The sequence below is a fragment of the Gastrolobium bilobum genome, unplaced genomic scaffold, assembly GCF_033153095.1.
Source record: "Gastrolobium bilobum isolate Gb01-03AN ecotype WA unplaced genomic scaffold, APGP_CSIRO_Gbil_v1 utg25627, whole genome shotgun sequence".
Classification (NCBI taxonomy): Eukaryota; Viridiplantae; Streptophyta; class Magnoliopsida; order Fabales; family Fabaceae; genus Gastrolobium; species Gastrolobium bilobum.
In genome coordinates, this window is record NW_026899681.1 from 471 (window position 1) to 21,252 (window position 20,782).

The following is a 20,782-nucleotide window of genomic DNA, read 5'->3' on the forward strand; positions in this document are numbered from 1 at the left end:
TTTATCATAAGCTTTTTCAAGGTCCAGTTTGATTTCCATTGTACCTTTCTTTCCTATTACTCTCCCCATAGAATGAACCAGCTCCTTTGCTACTATAATATTATCCCGAAGCTGACGATTTGGCACGAAGCTAGCTTGGTAAGGAGAAACTAAATTCTCCATTGTAAGCTTAAGCCTATCCACAATGATCTTGCTCATACCCTTATAAATGACATTACAGAAATAAATAGGTCTGAATTGAGAAACATACATTGGCTTAGGAACTTTGGGGATCAAAGTGATCAGAGTACCGTTGACTTCCTCAATGCTGGAAGGGTTTTCTGCATAATACTTGATATCTCTCCAAATTTAATCACCAATAAGTTCCCAGTTCTTTTTGTAGAATGCTGCGGTATAGCCATCCTCCCCTAGAGCTTTCGAAGCTTTCATAGAAAAGAAAGCTCGTCTGACTTCATCTTTTGAAATTGGAGCACCTAAGTTAACAACAGTCTCATCGTCCACCTTTGGCCAAAAAGTCTGGACCCAAGAACGATCATGGTTTTCTTCAGAAAATAGTTTAGAGAAGTAAGCATTTATTACTCGTGCAATATTGTGATCTTCTCTAATCAAGTTTCCAACATCATCATTCAACTCCACGATCTTGCTCCTTTTACGTCTAACAATTGTTTTTGTATGATAGTACTTTGTATTCCTATCTCCTTGAGCTATCCAAGTAGCACAAGACTTTTCAAACCACAAAAGCTCATCCTATTCTAAAACTTGTTCAAGTTCACCCCTTATCTTACCTTCAATCTTTTCCAAATGGCTTTTATTCTGCTCAGAAATTGCCCGGTGGATACCTTCAAGCCTACCAATCAACCTGTTCTTCTTATGATGGATATTACCAAACACATATTTATTCCATTGCTTAATAAGAAGAGTGAAATCACGAAGACTATCAACTGTTCTTTGATCCTGATGCCAGTTTTCCTTGATGAAATTGTTAAAAAATTGATGATCCAACCAAAAAGAATGAAAACGGAAAGGGCGTTCCACCCCATCAACTTTTCTTGGCTCTAAGGTAATAAGGATAGGATTATGGTCACTGTTAATACGAGGAAGCACTCGAACCTGGCCTTCATGAAACATCAACCTCCATTCAGCATTGCTACAAGCTCGATCTAAACGTTTAAAGACTCTATCTAAATGAAGAAATCTTGGTCCTCTCCATGTAAATTTAGAACCTATTCCTTCAAGATCAATCATCTTTATATCAGTTAGAAGAGAAGAAAATTTATTACATCTGCTAGTATCAACTGGAGCACCACCACGTTTCTCACTTGGAAAGGCAATTTCATTAAAATCACTTGCAATTAACCAAGGAACCGAGATATCTTCTGATAACTAAAGTAAATCATCCCAAAGTCTCTTACGAATTTCTTCTCTAGGACTTGCATAGATAACAATATAAAGAAAAACTTGATGATTTGCCAATGTAACACGAACATGAATAGATTGATGGGTCTGTTTTAATGCTTGAACCTGACACCTATCATTATTCCATAGTAACCAAAGACCTCCCGTAAATCCATGAGCATCCTCCACTATTGAATTATTAAAACCCAACTTTTTTATTATCTGTTTTGCTTTTGAACCACTTACTTGAGGTTCAAGAATAGCTGCCACCTCAATCTTATGCCTTCGAACCATCATTTGAAACGTTGATTTGAAGCACTTTTTAGCCGGCACGTGGAAATTCCATGTAACTAAAGACATTAATCAATGGTAATTTGGCAGGATTGTGGGTCCACTGCCATCCCATTGTCAGTGGAGTTTCAGATTCTGAAATCATCTCCACCTCAATATTGAGCTCATGGTTTATTGGGATATGCTTTCCTTTATCTCTACTTGGATCAGGCGCTTTTGGTTGGGACAAGCCATGATCTAAGCTGTTGATATTTTGACCATCCTTATCCACCTCCATTTGATAACAATCTTTGTTATAATCAGCAACAGTACTCCTAGCCACCATGGAATCTCCACTGCTTTTACCTCCAATGTCCTTACTATTATGAATCGCAACTTGCCTCCTCAAGTTCTCTGTATTATTGTTTGAGGTACCTCTGTCAACTATTTTCCCATTTATTTGATTCTCTTTTTCATGACCTGTCGTAATCCCACTTAACGTAAATCGGTTGGGGTGTTCCTGTAATTCAACATTAGGATGGCTTCTAGGGTTTCTGTGTTTGGACCCTTGAGATGTACTAATATCAATATTAACATGAGGGCCCACCATATTGATGTCATTTATAACAGCATCCGGATTAGTCGCTGGGATATCATGAGTAATATCATCTACATTAGAGCCCATTAAAGCAGCGTAACTTGATTGATTATCAATCATAACCGGCTGATTTGATTGCGGTTGATTACTCCCTTGATTATTCCCTTGATTACTCCCTTGATTACGCCTTGATTCCCTTCGAACCAGTTCCTGCTTCCTGTTGTCCGCCATTGGAGTTTGAATTCTTGATCGACGACGTTGACGTTGCACCACCATCCAAGGACCTAATCCATTTTTCTGAAACTCAGCCTCATCTTTTTTTCCCGTCTTGATTTTGCTGATTATCATTTCCTTCAACTGGTATCTCAGGACAACAATCTTTACTATGTCCATAGTGCCCACAATGGAAACAAATAAGGCCTAAACCTTCATATTCTATCTGTTTAGTTGCTCCGTCCAACACATATTCACCCTTCAAAGGCTGAGCAAGATCCAGTTCCACGCAAATTCGAGCAAACTGTCCTCTTACATGCTCATTAGTTGTCCTATCGATCTTCAACATTTTACCTAGCCAGTTACCAATACGGCGGAAAAAGGCTTCATCATAATACTCCAGTGGGATACCCGGTAATCGCACCCAAGCTGCAATCTTTATCACACTTGCAACATTTGGTCTAAAAGCTGGCTCCCAACGTCGGAGTGATAAATAATGGCCTAAAATAATCCAAGGACAACCATTTAGAGCAAAAAGAAGATCATCTGTGTTGCTAAATTGCACCACATAGAATCCATTACCTACATTTGTAATGTTAATCTTTCCAGCTCTAGCCCATAGTATTTCAATCTTCTTTTTCATGAAAGCCACTCCCGTATTCCTTCCAAGTAGTTTTACAATGAGAGCTTTTTCCCAAACCTTCAGCATTCTTGTTCTTGCTTTTCTAGTACAACCAAAATGAGTTCTACCATCTTCCTTTGTCCACATTTTAATCCCACCATAATTCACATCCTCTTCCTCCGCAGGTGCACTTTGATCAACATTTTCTTCCAAATTCCAATCCATTCCTTCCCAGTCATCTGTTTCACCATTGTGTTGCATGAGCATCTATCGCCAAGTCATCTTTTTATTACCGTCGTCAACCATCCAAGATTCATGTCTAGGAACCCTAGACTGTGATTCAGTAAACACCCTATCTCCATCTTTATTTCTGTTATTACTCCTACGTAGCAGATCTTCTTCTTCTTTTGAAGTTTGGCCTTCAGTAGCTATATTTTCCTCCATGAAAAGGAAAACCCTAGCAGAGCTTAATATCAGTTGTTAGGATTTGGAGTTTTTGGGTGACGCTTATTACCTTCAAACTCTGGTTATTTATTTGATGGAATGTTAATATCATCACTGATCTATTGATACGATACATGATTAATTTGTTGTATATGATAAATTGAGAAGCAGATGGTGTAAATAGGTTGGGTCGAGTCGAGTTAATATTTAGGTAAAATACTTTAGATCTGTTCTAATTTGTTAACATTGTGTAGATTCAAAATATAAAATTAACATTGCTTATATTTAAAAAACAAAAGGCTTAAACTAAGCTTGTTAGCCTATATAACCCTATTAAGTATTCAATATTAAAAATTAAAATTAAAATTAAAATAATATTATTTTATTATTCAAAATATTAAAATAATAATTAATTTATTTTTTTAAAATAAATAATATCATATAGATCAGTAAGTAAATTTATAGTCCAATCTTGTATAAAAAATTTATAACCTATTTTTTATAAAAACTTTTTTAAAATCTCGAATTTACTTTATTTTATTAGATATAATAAGTAAAATCTAACTTAATATAAGGCATGCTAGGTCACCGATATAGACCATTTGACTCATTTAAACTTCTAGCGCACGGCACTCATGTTAGTTAATTCTCTGTGATTTAAACTGTGGCCAATTTTTTTTAAAAATAAATTTTTAATTTTATTCTTTTGTGACACATGACTATTTCCATCGAAAAGGTTAGAGATTAGACCTTTATGGCAAACAATTAAATATTAGTTGCAAATGTTTAGAAAATAGCTTCAAAATGTTTAAAGAAAAAGAGGAAGCTAGAAAGAGAAGCTAACAAGACAACGATAAGGTGCCCAACAATTTTCCCACCACCTACTTTTGCTTTGCTTTCCAACTACGCCCCCGTTCTTTACTCTCTTGGATACCCCGCCTCTTACTTTCCCTTCTTTAATGATTCTGATTTTTCTCTTCTTTCCACGAAAAAATGAAAGCAATCTGAGGAGTGCTTGAAAATCAAACGCATGAGAGACTTGCTTATGATTTATAGAGATTTTATGATTAAATCCACATGATGGGTTCTGTCACTTACTCAAATCCATGGGCACCAAATGCTTCTTTCAAAGACTGTTCTCAAGGAATTTGCAGCATCTATTGTCCTCAGTGGTGTTACATCATCTACTCTCCTCCTCCTCCTTCAATCTTGCTTGGTGATGACACAAATGATGACCCTTCTGGCTTTCAATTCTCTCCTCTCATAGTAGCTGTCATTGGAATCCTAACAAGTACTTTCATCTTGGTCACTTATTATACCATTATCTCAAGGTTTTGTAGGCATAGGGGCAGAATCAATGACCCATCTTCTTCACAAATAGATCATGAGGATGGAGATGCTATGAACAGAGATTTGGCTCAAGTTTCTTCACCTTCTGGTTTAGATGAGGCTCTCATCAAATCAATCACTGTTTGTGAGTACAAGAAAGGTTGTGGGTTGGTGGAGGGTAGTGATTGTTCTGTGTGTTTGAGTGAGTTTCAAGAGAACGAGAACTTGAGATTATTGCCAAAATGCAACCATGCCTTTCATCTACCTTGTATTGACACTTGGCTTAAATCCCATTCAAGTTGTCCTTTGTGCCGTTCCAATATCTCCTCAACCATCACTTCTAGTACAAATCAAAGAGATACTTCATCTATGGAAGCGCCAGCAAGCATAAGTATCAATGCCTTGGAATACCAGCAAAGGAGTGATGTTGTCGTAATTATTCAGAGTTCTGAGCCAATTTCACAGCAAGAAGTAGTTGTTAACTTTGGTGGTGAAGTTCTTCCAAAGTTGCCAGTGGAAGGTGCTCATGGTGGACAGAATATGGAACATATAATTAGGCATGAGATGAATTCTTGTACAAGTCAAAGATGGGTATCTATTGCTGATATATTGAATGAAAGTGAAGGTGATGTGGAATTGCAGAGGGAGGTATCTATGTAGGATCATCAAGAGGAACTGAATGAGCACATAAGTGAAGAGAATGGGAAAAGTGGAGTGGTGGATCTCGTGAAAAGATCTGCTTCAACGGAGTAGATATTCTATTCTTCCAAACATGGTATGTTTTTAATTCTGAACTTATTACTAGCTTCTGTAACATAGTTGAGGTTATTGAAGACCGGGATTACTGTATATGAATTTGACAGAAATTTAACACAGAGATTTGTTTTAGCAATTTGTAGGTGTTTTTACCCATTTAATGTAAAACGGAAAACTTTTTACGGTAATGGTTTAAAATTCAATCATTTTATTAAAATAATACTATGAGACACAAATGGGATGTGCGCCTTCAAGTCCGGAATGGAGGAGATGCGCCACTTGTGCATGAATAAATGTGGGGAAGTGATCTAAATGCCGTATAAAATTTGCTATCAATTATAGCGAACTTAATCCAGTCAGCTTTTTTCTTGCAAAGTGTGCACCTGTCACGAAATGAGAATGTGTCACGTGGCCCAATTAAATTCGCTATGACATGTAGCGAACTTAGACACATGACAGTATGGTAAAAAGGAGTTAATTTTAGCGAACTTAATCCAGTCAGCTTTTTGGTTGAGTTAATTTGCTGCAGTAATTCGTGGAGTGAGAGATGTTTAGAGCTGTTTTGGGGTTGGTTGTCAGTTTTGTTTGTCCAACTTCAAATGGCGATATCTGGAACAAAGGAGTTCTAAATAACTCACGTGATAGCTTCCTAGAAAGGTAATTGAGTGTAGAATATCATATCAAAAGATGGGAGGCTTGTAGAATGCAGTTTATCCGCAGAAAATTAAAGACCAAACCATGTTCGGAAGGGTAGAAAACGTAAAAGTGAGAATTATACTAAGTGAGTTTATGGGAACCCCTTAGTGACTTGTGGTAAGTAAAATAAGTTATAAAAGTAATCTAAATAAGTATTCCGCAAATAGTTTACAGTTACGGTCACAACTTTTAATTATTACGCTTTTATTGTTTTAAATGTTCGCGTAATAAACGAAAAAAGTTTACTCGCATTTTTATAAATGAATTGCTGTGATTGTAACTGCGCTTAATATCATAATTAATGTTAACAATACCGGTGTACAACGGGCTGTTACAAGCTACCTTAGCCGATTCGTGGCTCAGGTCCTATAGCCGATTAATAGCCGAGGTCCTTTAGTTGTCCATTTTTCTGCTTCTGAATATTTGCCCAAGGTACTTATAACAACTTACCCTGAGCTATTTCTGCTCAAAATGCTTCATATTTTAAGAAATGTTTTTGCTTCCACGTAATGATAACTGCTTTTTACGTGGCTCTTCTTGATAAGTGAGACGTGTGAAACTGCCCTTTCCACGCCGCCTTGAATTAATTTGCAACTGTCAGAACGTCCCTCAATTGTTCTGTCTGCTCATGAATATACTTATTTACCCCTGCCTTTTGATTTCGTGGGCTTTTTCCGTTTAACTTCACTTTCATCTTCACATTTTTCATATTTCAATATTTCTTTCGCACTTCTCATTTGCTCTTACTTTGCTCTTCCTGAACTTTCTTCCCGTCCGTTTGCTCGTCATTTCCGCAGTTCCACTTCGACAACTCTCCTAGTGCTTTCTTCAGGTATGTTTAACAAATTCTTTGATTTGTTGCTACTGCTATCGTTTTGTCCATATCTTTTATGCTTTTCCCTTTTTAATTTGCTCTTCTTCATCTTTCCATATTTTTTCTTTCTATTTTGTGCCTTCAAACATGCATATCTCTTGTTCTTCTATTCATTTGCTATTCAACTTGTCTGATATGCACGATATGCACTATGGCTATCATTTCCCACTATTCCTTACTTATTTCTCCAAAACTCTTCTTAGTATGAGTGAAGGGAATTTTATTTCTCCAAAACTCTTCGTAGTACGAGTGAAGGGAATTTTACTGGTCGAGGGAAACCCACTTGTCTTCGTGGCTTTGGCCGCAGTGATGAAATGGACGAGGAGGAAGAAGAAAGGTTTATTCAGAGCCTTTCTCCTAGTCCGAGGTTTTGGTTGTTTGGTAGACCCCGGACCGAGGAAGAGAGGCAAGCCGTCTTATTAAAGGGATATCGAGGAAGTGGAAGTAGGGGAATGTCTGCACCTTATCCTTCATCTCAAGGACACAACCCAGGCATCAGCCGCAATCCGAGGGATTTACCAAGACTTGCTAATCGTAGTATAGGTCAATCCCCTACCCTTGCATGTTTACCCCAAAATCCGAGTCATAATCCTCCTTTGTCCTCATCTCCTCACCAAGCCGTGGTCACTAATCCGGTTAGTAGAAATCCGGATCCGTGATACAACTATGTTTATCTCAGTGCTCAATTTGTCCGAAAAGGAAATGACTTCATGGCCGACCTAGTTTTAAATAGTTGTTCCCATCATCCCAGTTCATCTACCCCAGCTCCTTTGGTTGTTTCAGATGACTCTTCAAGCTCTTCCCATAGTAATTTATTTAGTTCAGGTACGTACTTTTCCTGATTTAATCTTTCCGTGTTGTTGTTCTAGGTATTTATGGAGTCACCTTCTGCAGAGTTAGGTATCGAGATACCCTCGTCTAGTCAAGGATAGGAGACCGAGGTAACCCCAGCCGAGCAAGGCTCCGCTCCTATTAGTAGTACTCTTTGTAAACAATTTTCTTGGGTAGCAGAGGAAGTTTTGAGCTTTAGGTTCGATATGACGACTGAGGATGTATCCGGGCTTCCAATAGGCAACCGGTTCGGTTCAACGCCTTTCCCCCCGCAGAATACGAGCCTGTTTGTTCGGGCCAGAATCATGAAGAACCACACTCCTTTTTCTTCTATTGTGACTTGATTACCAAAATTGGTATCCGATTTTCCTTCTCCCCCTTTCAAATACAACTTTTCCTTCTCCCCCAGATTCATATTAATGGCTGGGCTTATGTAATTGCTTTTGAGCAGCTATGCTCATCTTTATCTGTACCTTGCACCGTTCCTCTTTTCCTTTATTTTTTCAATGTATACACTCCCGAACTGGCTCTGAAGCTCCTAGGTTGAAGGGGTGGACTAGCATCCGGGGTCGTGCTAGCAAACCTTCTAGGAAATTATTCTCTATTTACAGTGACTCCTTCAAAGACTTCAAAGGTTCATACTTTAAGGTAATAGCCGAAGTCGGAGAAAGACCATGGTTTATTGGAGATGATGGAGAAGGAATATTTCCTCTTTACTGGTCCTAGGAACATCACTTATGTAAATCATTTAACTTTAAATTGAGAGTTTCTAGTGAAGATAAAGTCAATGCTAAGGCTTTATTGAATTATGTAGAATCCCAGGGCCATCTGAGCGCGACTTCCCTGGTAGCTAACAAACTGGCCCAGACCGAACTAGTATGCCCGACTCATTTTTTCTTCTTTTTTGTAACATTTACATGACTTCTTACTTTAACTGTGTCTATCTTCATTGCAGATCCCAACATGGAGGATGAACTGATTACATCCTGGCCTTACGAGGAAAATATGCTGCTCGGCCTCCTCCAGCTGCCAAAAGGCACAAAATTGTCGGTTATTCCATGGCTGCTGCTTCATCAACCCCGACTATTAATCCAGGCGTGTCAGTAATGGACCTCACAGATGATACTTACAGCTGGTTGGAGTCGGGTCTTAACCCAGCTCCTCCCACTGAAGGTACTGGGAGAATGACACGTGTTGTGGTGTCTGTTGACCGGGCTACCTCGATCCCTCTTGCTCTCCCCACCGGACTTAAGAGAGGAGCTTTATGGGAAACCGAGGTGGCCAGTGAGCTCCGTGGTGTAACCCGTCCTCCACCTGCATTTTTTGAATGGGGGATGATTTCTAGGGCGGAAATGGAGGAATTACAGAGGGCTGAGTTATATGCCTATAAGGCGGCATCTTTACTGAAACCATATTCCTTGCTATTGGAGAATTATACATAGCGTATTGCTGAGAGAGATGCCCTTCGAACTGACCGTGATAAGGTGAGCCAAGAGAATCAAAGTTTAACAGTTGCTGCTACCGAGTTAAAGTTGTCTCTAGAGCAATCTAAAGCGGATTTGAAATTTGTGTCCAATTCCTTTACCTTTGAAGCTGATAAAGATGTTATCATTAACCATTTCAAGGAAAAATTCGCTTTGCTAACGGAGAAGGAATCGACTATCAATGCTTTGACTCTGGAAAATGAAAATTGAAGTCTGATCTTCAAAATTTGCAATTTGACTATGATATTAGCCAAATCCCGTTTTGGAGAAGGCTGTTGGTATTGCATTTGCCAATGCTATCAACCAAATGAAGCATTTCAATCCTAAGGTAACTTTGAAGACTGACCAGCTCGACTGTTTTGGCTACATCCGCGGTGGAGTCTTCATTCCCCCCAGGATTAACAAAGATTTGGACATAGAAGGGGATGTGGTTATTACACCGGAAGCCGATGCCGCTGGGTAGCAATTTGCAGCTGAGGTGAGGGAGATGTTGCGTGAAGATTAGCAACTGTGAAGGGTCGGGATGTAATATACCAGAAAAATAATAGTAATTTATAATAATAATAAATTAATAATAATAATAATAAATTATAAATTAGTAGTAATAATATATATATATATACATACATATATATATTTGATGGTTATAGATAACAAATTATAATATAAGTTTTACTTTTGATAAAATGATTTTGTGCGATATATATGGATTTTGATACTTTGTAATACTCCAGATTATTAATAATAAAACAATATTAATATATATATATATGTATATATATATATATATTAGATGATAAATTATGATTAATTGAATTATTAATTGATTGATGATTTATGCATTAATGTTTGATTGGTAATGTTTGATTAATAATTTGATTTAATATGATGAGTCAATCATGAGTCAGCCTTAGTTAGCAAATAAGTTAGTTGTATTCTGAGCCATAAGAAGTTAAAAATAAAATAGTGTACAGAGCCAGATACATCAATGAAGAATAAGGAAATAATTGCAGGAAACCCATATCTGAGCCCAAAACTTCAACTATAAATAGCAAACATGGAGGTAGCAACCTATTCACTTTGAATCCTCAGTATTTCTCCTCTTCTCCTCTACTACTCTCTTCTTACCTCAAAATTTTATTATTTATTTTAATTTGGCCACAACCGCTTCTCTTCCCCAAATTATAGAAGGTAGCAAACATGGAGACCAGGTAATCCTAATCTCTAGGTGCTCTTAGGTTAGTTTTATATGAAATTTAGGGTACTGACTCCTATCTCTGTGTCCTTCTTGTGAGTGATACTTGTCATTTTACTTTGTACGTATTGGATTGCCTTGTGCGATTTGGACCACTTTTAGACTTGCATATAAAATTTATGGTCTCTGATTATAACAACAAATTGTATGAGGTGATTGCTTGAAGTTAATAGTTTAGATTTTTAACATTTCATTGGAACTGAATGCATAATCAAAGAAAGGTTATCTGAACTGAAATTAAAATGTAGTGGACTGAACAGGAAAATTGAGACTACATGGAACTACACCTCGTTGGTTTGTTTTATTATGTTGGTTAATTGACACGTTGCTAAAATTAATATTCGAGTAAGCATTAGAAAGTTCTAACTGGTCACTATGATTCTGTTAATCGTGCATGGGTATGGATAATCTGCACTGAAGATACAATTGGATTAAATGAGATGCTGAAATTTGACTGTTTATAAGCTTTAACTGTTATGAGTTCACACCTGTTAGTTTCATTAAATTGTGGGTTCGAAAATCTGATGTCTGCTGGTACATAGAACTTTAAGCTTGGTTTATTTTATGAATACTATAATATTAAATTGGTTAAGTCAATTCACTACTTCTGATGAATATTTGCATTTAAATTGTCAAACACTTGGTCATTGGAAATATTCCTTAACACTATATGATTCTATTTTCTTGTTGAGTGACTTAGAGATGAACTTGTTGAGCAAAACATTGTACTTGGTCATTGATTTAATTGTTTCGGGTATACACTGTTAAATTAGTGTCCGAAGTACATTTGATTTTCCTTGGTCAGCTAAAGTAAACTGAAAGAAAGTATGTTTTGATTAAACACTCTGTGCCTGACGTATAAGTTGTTCAAAAGGTATTTTTGTGCACTTTGTTTATGCCATAATCCAAATTACTAGTGATGTTCATTATCTTCTAGTTGAGCTACATGGTATATGAATTCCCTATACATATTTAGCTGCTATAAGTATTGACCCTTAAAATGCATTTATCCATTTCATGATTTGATTGAACGATAAACGGAAAAACAGTGGGTCTATAGTTCTATTATTCTAGGTTAAATTTTGGGATAAATCATTATCTTGATTAATTTGCATGTATGTCCAAATTCTAAATATAAATTCATATGAACCTTCCTTACCTTCTGCACATGTTTGTTAAGAACTGATAATCATTTTGTACAAGCCAATCGAGCTAGTATCACTTAGAATTATTTTTGTTGTTGTTATGTCGGCATGGTCCCATGAACGCCTCATATATAAAAACTGAGTGCATGATGTAAAAGTTGAATTTAACTTGAACACTATGATTTTTGTTTAATTGGTTTTTAATCAAAACGATATCCAACCTGTGACTTAAATACGCTGCTGTAAATCTCATGTTTAAAAGTTTGATATTTATTCTGAAATTGTTTAAATACATCATGAAATATTACTATTATTATTTTTGAAAGGTTCTCATCGGAGAAATATATTGCTGCATGAATTGATGTGATTAGTCATTGGTTTGAAGAGTTTTGAATTCGGTGTTGTTCATGCATGAGGTCTCATACCGAAAAAAATATTATTTGTCCATTGAATGCAAATTTAATTACAGCTAGGAATTCTGAGTGGGAGCATTGTGAACTTGATTTATGAAAGCTCGATCTGTTTTGGTGGAGTATGTTTGATAACTATTCCATGATTGTAATATGTGTCAATAATTGGAAAGTCATAACATGGTTAATGGATCCTCTGATCAGTGGAGTCAATTACATCTGAGGTACCTAGGACAGCGGAAAGCTCGAGGAAGTTTCTTCATAAGGGTGTTTTGACGAGCTGTATGAGGGGTACCACATAACATGCTATGACTGTAAAGTAGGATAGAAGTTTTGTGATTTCATGAAGACTTTGTTTGTTTGAAAATTGGAATGAGATGTGTCCTATTTTATTTGTTTGAATTCCTGAAGAATAATAAATATATCAAATTCTGTTTGTGATTGTATTTGGCAAGGTGATTGATGTAGAAGTCTGAATATGAGGCAAATGTGTGATAAGTTTGGCGAGTGAACTGACCCATTATCATAGATAAGGATTAAGTAGGAAGTAATGGCACTCTTAAATTGTAACATGTGTAATGCAAAGATGAAACCTTTGTAGATTGAGATCCTCATTAATTAGCTTTATCCTTGCGCAGGGAATGGGAGGTAATATTACTTATCATTAAATGGAGCCCTATAGTCTAAAGAACCTTTTCATTTAGGCCATTGTCTTGTTAAATGCAATTTTATATAGAAACCTGTAAGTTGTGATTGTTAGTATTTGGGTGTCCTAGAGACAATCTTATGATTAAATAAGGGCAGAGATGTAGACCTTTTTAATATTGTTGTAAATAAATAAGAGCACTCTTTATCTTGTCTCATAATTCTGTCTCGATATTAATGTTAATATATTATGAATAACTTGATAAACCCCGTGGAATAAAATAGGTATCTCTTGAGTATCTGTGATGAGATCACAATCATGAGGATTCAAGAGTACCATATGTTTATTCCTAATTTTATGTTCCTAGTCTAGAGATACTGAGAATGGGGTCAGTAATCTCGGGTAAGACTAGCACGACTTATCTACTTGTATATGGATACAAGGTATAGACCTCATGTGCTACAGATATGGAGATGTCTTAGCTAAAGTCGTGGGTGGACCTATAAGGGTATAGCTCGCACTGAACGGACCCACAAAGAGACTTTATGAGGAAATCTCACAGATAGTATCATTAGAGTAGTCTCTTCATATTTGGGTATGTCTTTCCTTAGACCAAAAGTTATCACTTAGACTGTGTTCGAGAAGGCATGCTTTGACTGTATACCTCATCTGCCTGAAACATGGAGACTCCTAGATATGCTCTTGGGCTTGTCTTGATAGGGCACAGGGCTAGGGTGATAAGCTGAAGGAATTCGTCAAATCTTTGTGAGAGATTAGGTTATCCTTAAACCGGAGAAATCAGGATGACATTTACAGTGACTCGGGAATCTATGCATAGTAAAAGAGATCATAAGATGATCCGCCTTTAGAGTCAGTAAATTGAAGACTCCTTATTTCATATGAAGCTAACCCTAAACCGCAAGGGTTGATGCGTTTCCTTACCCTAGGTTTTATGGGAAGGTAACCGAGACGAAGGGACAAACATACGGCAACCAAATATGTTTAATAGGATGATCAAATCATTAATCTAACTAGTTCTGGGGCAACAAAGCATTGCTAGTGCTCTGTGTTGTCATTAGATGGGTTGTGGGCTTATTAGGCCCAAGCCCATTTATGTCAGTGGCTAAGTTGGACTTAATGGGTCACACACAAACACCTAATTGTCTAGATGCTCTAGCATTAAAGGTATTGGGCCTAATAATAGTTATTAGCCCAAGAAGTTGTTTGGAACTCCACCTAAAGGGGTGGAGGGCGCATGGATCATTGTAATGGGCTTGGATAGTCCAAGACATTACTAATTAATTTAATTAGTTAAATTAATTATCAAACATTTAAATTTTGAATTTTGGAATTCGAAATTTGAATTTTGAAATTTTGAATTTTAAATTTGAATTTTGAAATTCGAATTTTGAATTTGAAATTTGAAATTTGAAATTTGAACTTTGAATTTCAATTTTGAATTTGAATGTTTGAACATTTGAATTTGAATATTTGAATGTTTGAATTCAAATATGAATTTGAATTGCCTATGAAAGGTTGTTTCATAACAAAAGGATAAGATGAGATCTTGTTGGAACAAATCACTAGTATCATGAGAGAATCTTTTGGACATAATCCAAGGCTATATATGGCGCTGATTTGGGCTGTTGGTGAGCAAGATTTGTTCATCAAAATCAGCTCCAGGAGATTCAGTCAGTTGGGAGAAAATCTGAGTGAGTTGATTCAAATTTGAATGCAACTACTCAGATGTATCTGGTCACCTTTTTGGGCTATATGGGGCGCACCATATAACTGATCTTATGAAGATTTCTGATCAGAAATTTGAATAGGTTTTGAACCAATTCTCAAGAGAATATTCCAGGAGCCTGTTAGCAATTTTTGAAATTAAACAGCTCCATTTCTCTCTCTCCAATCTGGCGCCTAATGAGAAAAAATCTGATTGGAATTTTATTTTAAATACTCTCCTCTTATGCGCCTAAGTGATTAGTTGTTCCTCCAAGGGTTTTTCTGAAAAGCCTAGCCTATTCTCTCCTTTCTCCTGCGCCACTTGTGAAGCTTTCACATTGAGAGCTTCACTCTTTCAAACACTTTCACCTAGCCTCCATCTTCACACATAGAGCGTCTAGCAAGCCTCTTTGTGGTGATCATCTGGTGGCTTCACAAGAAGGAGTTCTTGCACCTAGACGAGTGGGTGGTATGGATCAACATTAGAGGGTCTGAACCCTTCAGACCTACCTTGATCATCTGGTGATTTCACGAACAAGGTAACATCATGCTTTCCTAAAGCATGATCTTGATGTGCATGTATATTCCGCAAAGAAAAATTTTGTTTTTCCCTCTTGCATGCATCGGCCTTCAAGGCCAATTCGAACTTTCAGTGATCAGTTGAGTAATAGTATAGTGGGACTTGAAGGGTGAGCGATGACATAGGAGTTTGAAAAGCCTCTTTCTATTGTCATGTTTTACTTCACAAGTTGTAATTCTGAAGCGGGTGAATAGAAGGTTAATCACTTATGCCTACAATAGTAATAATTTTTAAAATTTATAGTGTAATGAAATGTTTGGCAAACAGATTGATTAGTTGTCTATTTATTGAGCACTAAAACCTTGAGCCCTATTACAGTTTTTTTTTTATATAGCCGGGGTTCCTTGGCTTAGTAAAATTTTTGTCCATTTCATCCCACCTGTGTGTTGTGGTATTTATTGATGTTTAAAAAGAACTCGGGAAATTGCTTGTATTATGATCAAACTTAGGAAGATGTATTTTTTTTACTTTATTTCCTTTGGTATGAGCAAATTGTGTTGTATATATATATATACTATTCAATGATCAAGTAAGTACAAATTTGTTGGTAATGCTCTGAGATGTTGATGACCTCTATAACTGGTTGTAGGAATACAGTGAACTGTATGGCATGGTGTTAAACGCTAGACTTAGACAAATTTTGGGATGGTAAGACGAAGTTTGGGGACAAACTTCCAAACAAGTTGGGGAGGGTGTAACATCCCATGAAAATTAGGAACTTATATAAATTACCATTAGTATTGTAAGTCATGGAAGATAGCTCTTGTAACTTTGTTGGGCTGCCCTTGGGTTAGACAAATTAATAGTGTTTTTCATGTGTTGAATTTAAGTATACAGTGTTTAAATGCCTCCTTTAGCGCACCCTTAGGATAAATAGAGTTGGGAATGTAAATAAATATCACAAGCATCCTTTTAATGCTAAAATCCGAATCAGTATATTTAGGAAGTGTTAATTGTGCTTCTTGCTAACGGTTGGTAAAACTAAACGTTAAGTCAGAAAATAAATCTGATTTACTAATCATGAAAACCGATTAAATACATGGGTTAGGGGGTATTGAAATTAATTGCAGGTTATGGGAATCAGAGCTTGAAATTCTGTTTTGGTTTTGCTTGCTTAGGTGCACGTAACTCTTATTGAGTGAGTTGAATTTTGGTGGTGTTGATTATTGCTTGGACACAAGGTATGTGTTAGGCGGTATTATCTAATGTGACTATTAGCTAGTGTGTGAAATTGTGATGTGTTGCTCACATATGTTCAATGTTATTTTATGATGATGATATGACAATGGTAAGAATCTGAAATGATGATAATGATATGTGCATGCATTTTTACATCATGATGCATTTTTCTATTTTGTGTGTGACCGTATTTCATGGAATTTATACACCTAAGTTGTAACACCCCGTATATATCCGGTAATGTTATCATAATATCGTATTAAGCTGCGCTTAATTAAAATGCGGAATTACTTTTTTCTTTTCAATTATGATGTCATTAACATTACCAACTTGCTTAATAATCAATTAATAAAACATCGCCTGTATGTAATTGCATAAAACAGCTAACTGAAAAACCTCATAACATAGATAATATAAGTGTGGCTCTGGTCGCGGAACTACAACAACGTAGACCGGACCATCTAACAGTTTATACAACTCCAAACTACAAGTACTAACAGAAAGTGTCATGGACAATCCCCATGCTCACTCAAATAAGGCAACATGGCCAACATCAATCTCAACAACAACATAATTATAAAAGGCATAAAGCATAATTAGCATCAATATCCAGTCATGCTAACAAATAAGCAGAAACATCATAATCAGCTAAGCTCCGACCTCCTGCCGCCTGAGGCATCAGTACCCATACTACCTGATCCTGAAATAAGCATTCCCCAAATGTGGGGTAAGATCTCTAATCTAGAAATCTCAGTAAGTCAGTGAGTCCTCAAGGATCTTCCACCCCAAGCTCACTTACATGTGCAATATAAGTTCAAAAACAGTTTATCATTTATCATTTCTAAAACAATGCAATGCAGCAGATAATCATGCCATGTGTGTCAATACTAATCTACTGGCCAGAGACTGTGCAGGTATACGTCTATCACCTACACACTGTGCAAGTACCACTTGCATTCACCCCGATACACCGTCTTGTATGGCGCTACATACTCAGGCTTCTCGTCAAGATGAAAAAACACATGCATATTAAAAGCCATTACATGTAAAGTTCAATCAACATATCAAATATCCAAAAGCATGTACACAGCATGCATAAACCATACCCCCATGGGACATGGTGGAACCACAACATGGCTAAACCGAGGACACGAAAGCTTACCTTGCAAGCTAACTCCAAAAGCCAAGAGTCCACAGCTCAAAGTCCAAACACAGCAGATTCACGATCTGTTATGGATCAATACTATATCAATAAAATGCAATACAAGCATAAAACTTAAAGACAACGCCTTTCCTTACGTTTAACGTCTTAAGGCTCCATACCAAGCCATAAGTCCTTAATCACTTGATTCTGACTTAGTTTAATAAAAACAGAAGTTCAACTTCATCAATCTAGGGTCCCCAAACCCTCAATAGCCTACTGTCCTCACAGCACAGCTACTGTTCTTCGAAATCCCATAATATCCGGATATTCCTCGGGACCATATCCGGATATTCAATATCCGGATATCTCACTGGACATATCCGGATATGCAATATCCGGATATCCAGAATCCCATATCCGGATATCTATTATCCGGATACTCAAAACCCATATCCGGATATCACATATCCGGATATTCATCGGGCACATATCCGGATATTTCACGACAGAATGTAGAAAATGCATTTCGTGAAGATATCCTTCCAAGGTTGGGTTTTTAACGATTTAAAGCACCTAAACATGCATTTCTAGGTGTGTTCAACATTACCCAACAACAAGTTATCATCTTTAAGCCTTAACATGCATCAAGCTTTCATTTTTAAGCATTAAACTCATGATCAAAGGTTGGTATACATACCAAAGGCTTAAAACAGAGAATGGTGGTGCTCTTGGAGCTCAACACAACCCCTCAAGTCTGACTCAAGGATGTGCACGAAAATAACACCATAAAGGTTGGTTCCTTAGAGCAAAGTTCCCCACTTGGACCTCCAAAAACCAAAGCCAAGCTTCTCACAACCAAACCAACCAAGTCAGCCCCAAAACCCCTCACCAACAGTGGCTGAGCACTCCTCCAAACCCACTCTCCACACTCACAAGTCACCACCCAAGTGTATACAAGAAGAAAGGGTGAAGAAAACCAATAAAGGTCACAACTTGGCTCAAGAATGAGGGAGAAGGCCAAAGGAACAGAAACTGGTCAGCCTCCACCAACAACTCACGTTCAAAGTCTGGTATCTAGGGCTTTGTGCCCTTAAAAATGGGTATTTATAGCCCAAGCTACTTAAACACACAGTATTATCTTTAATTGCTACGCTTAGCATTTTAATCCCAAACTTTGAATTATGAAACTGCATAATTTTCTAAGATTTATCATATTTTTCTTATAATTTTCTGAGTACCTTTCCGGTACGCGCTTCTCAAAGCCAGTACCGGTTTCTAGTAACAGTTCTCATTATCTGAACTTGAAACTTGTTTTACAAGTCCTACATATTATTCTAGTAATTAACATGCACTTACTATAATTTTCCGGGATACTTTTTCGGCACGCATTTATACCGTCTAGCAGAACCGGTATCTGCACTTTTCTTCCGAAAAGCGACTTTCAGCATTATTACTCACTTACTATAATTATTAAAGCCTCATAATAATTATTAGGGTCAATTATGGAATCATTTCCTAATTTTGCATAATTAATTAATTAAATACCTTAATTAACGGTGCAGGTTCTTACATTCACCCCACCTTTTTAGGATTTTGACCTCAAAATCAGAAACATACCTGGTCGAAACTCGGGGTACTGCTGGAGAAGCTCATCCTCACGCTCCCAAGTACACTCCTCCGGAGTCCTTCCGGTCCACTGCACCTTGACCATCGGAATGATCTTGCTCCTCAGCTGCTTCTCGCCACGATCGAGAATCTTTAGTGGACTTACGAGAGTCTTTAAGTTCTCCCGAACTTCCACATCATCCGGTTGCACCACGTGCGAAGGATCTGCTATGTACCTCCGAAACTGAGACACGTGAAACACATCGTGGATGTTGGCCAGGTTCGGAGGCAAGGCAAGCCGGTAGGCAACAGGTCCTACTCTACCAAGAATCTGGTATGGCCCAATAAAGCGCGGGCTCAGCTTCCTCACTCCGAGTGCCCGTCCAACACCGGTGACAGGTGAAAGTCTCACAAACACGTGCTCACCCTCATTAAACTCCAGTGGTCGATGCTTGACATCGTAGTAGCTCTTCTGACGATTCTGCGCCTGCTTCAGCTTTTCCCTGATCATCTGGATCTGCAGGGTGGTATCTTGGACAAAATCCAAGCCAAACAACTCACGATCCCCAACCTCCGACCAGCAGGTAGGTGTACGACACCTCCTACCGTAGAGCGCCTCGTAGGGTGCCATGCCCAGGCTAGCATGGAAACTGTTGTTATAAGAAAACTCTACCAATGGCAGGTACCTATCCCATGCCGAGCCCTACTCCAACGTGCAAGCCCGCAACATGTCCTCCAAGGTCTGGATAGTCCGCTCAGTCTGTCCATCAGTCTGAGGGTGATAGGCTGTACTCAGTCTCAACTGCGTACCAAAAGCTCCCTGCAGCGCCTCCCAAAACCGAGATGTGAACTTCGGGTCCCTATCACTGATGATACTCACGGGCACTCCGTGAAGCCTCACAATCTCGCGAACATACAATCTGGCCAACTGCTCTGTAGTGAAGCTCACCTTCACTGGAAGGAAATGGGCAGACTTCGTCAGTTTGTCCACAATGACTCATATCGAGTCACAGCCAACCTGAGTCTTCGGCAAACCCACAACGAAGTCCATGGAAATGCTCTCCCATTTCCATTCTGGAATCTCAAGAGGCTGAAGTTTACCAAACGGCTTCTGGTGTTCAATCTTCACTTTCTGGCAAACCAAACACTTGGACACAAAGATGGCAACATCTTTCTTCATGCCCGGCCACCAGAAGTTCTTCTTCAAGTCTTGATACATCTTAGTAGCACCAGGGTGGATAGAAAACTGACCCTTATGGCCTTCTGCCATAACCTCTTCTGTCAACGGACCTCGAGGAACCACAATTCTCCGCTGGAACAAAAGCAATCCATCATCATTCCAAGACACACCGTCTTGGTTCTTCACATAATCCAGACACACTCTCTGAACTTGTGCCTCTTTGATCTTTTCTAGCAGCTCGTTCACAACATCAGATGCTTCCAACCCGAGAAGTACGCTCGCGCACGGAGCGGTCACTGCCAAGTGGCGGAACTTCTCAACCACATTGAAGTTACCAAGTAGCAAACTGGATGAACTACTGGATTTCCGACTCAAAGCATCAGCTACCACATTGACCTTGC

The 20,782-nt window shown here is 37.9% G+C and overlaps 2 protein-coding genes across 2 annotated transcripts; one reads left to right on the plus strand and one right to left on the minus strand.

Annotated features, from left to right (window-relative positions):
• Window positions 1-2,573: 2,573 nt before the first annotated feature.
• LOC133292545 (uncharacterized) lies at window positions 2,574-3,365 on the minus strand. Its single transcript, XM_061490962.1, has one exon. It carries the CDS (start codon window positions 3,363-3,365, stop codon window positions 2,574-2,576), a length of 792 nt encoding a protein of 263 aa, XP_061346946.1.
• A 1,091-nt stretch (window positions 3,366-4,456) lies between these two features.
• LOC133292544 (RING-H2 finger protein ATL52-like) lies at window positions 4,457-5,731 on the plus strand. Its single transcript, XM_061490961.1, has one exon. It carries the CDS (start codon window positions 4,620-4,622, stop codon window positions 5,529-5,531), a length of 912 nt encoding a protein of 303 aa, XP_061346945.1. The 5' UTR covers window positions 4,457-4,619; the 3' UTR covers window positions 5,532-5,731.
• Window positions 5,732-20,782: the final 15,051 nt, after the last annotated feature.

Bases quoted from the DNA above. Each gene is read 5' to 3' on its own strand.
- LOC133292544 (XM_061490961.1), top strand. From the start codon at position 4,620: ATGATGGGTTCTGTCACTTACTCAAATCCATGGGCACCAAATGCTTCT.
- LOC133292545 (XM_061490962.1), bottom strand. From the start codon at position 3,365: ATGCTCATGCAACACAATGGTGAAACAGATGACTGGGAAGGAATGGAT.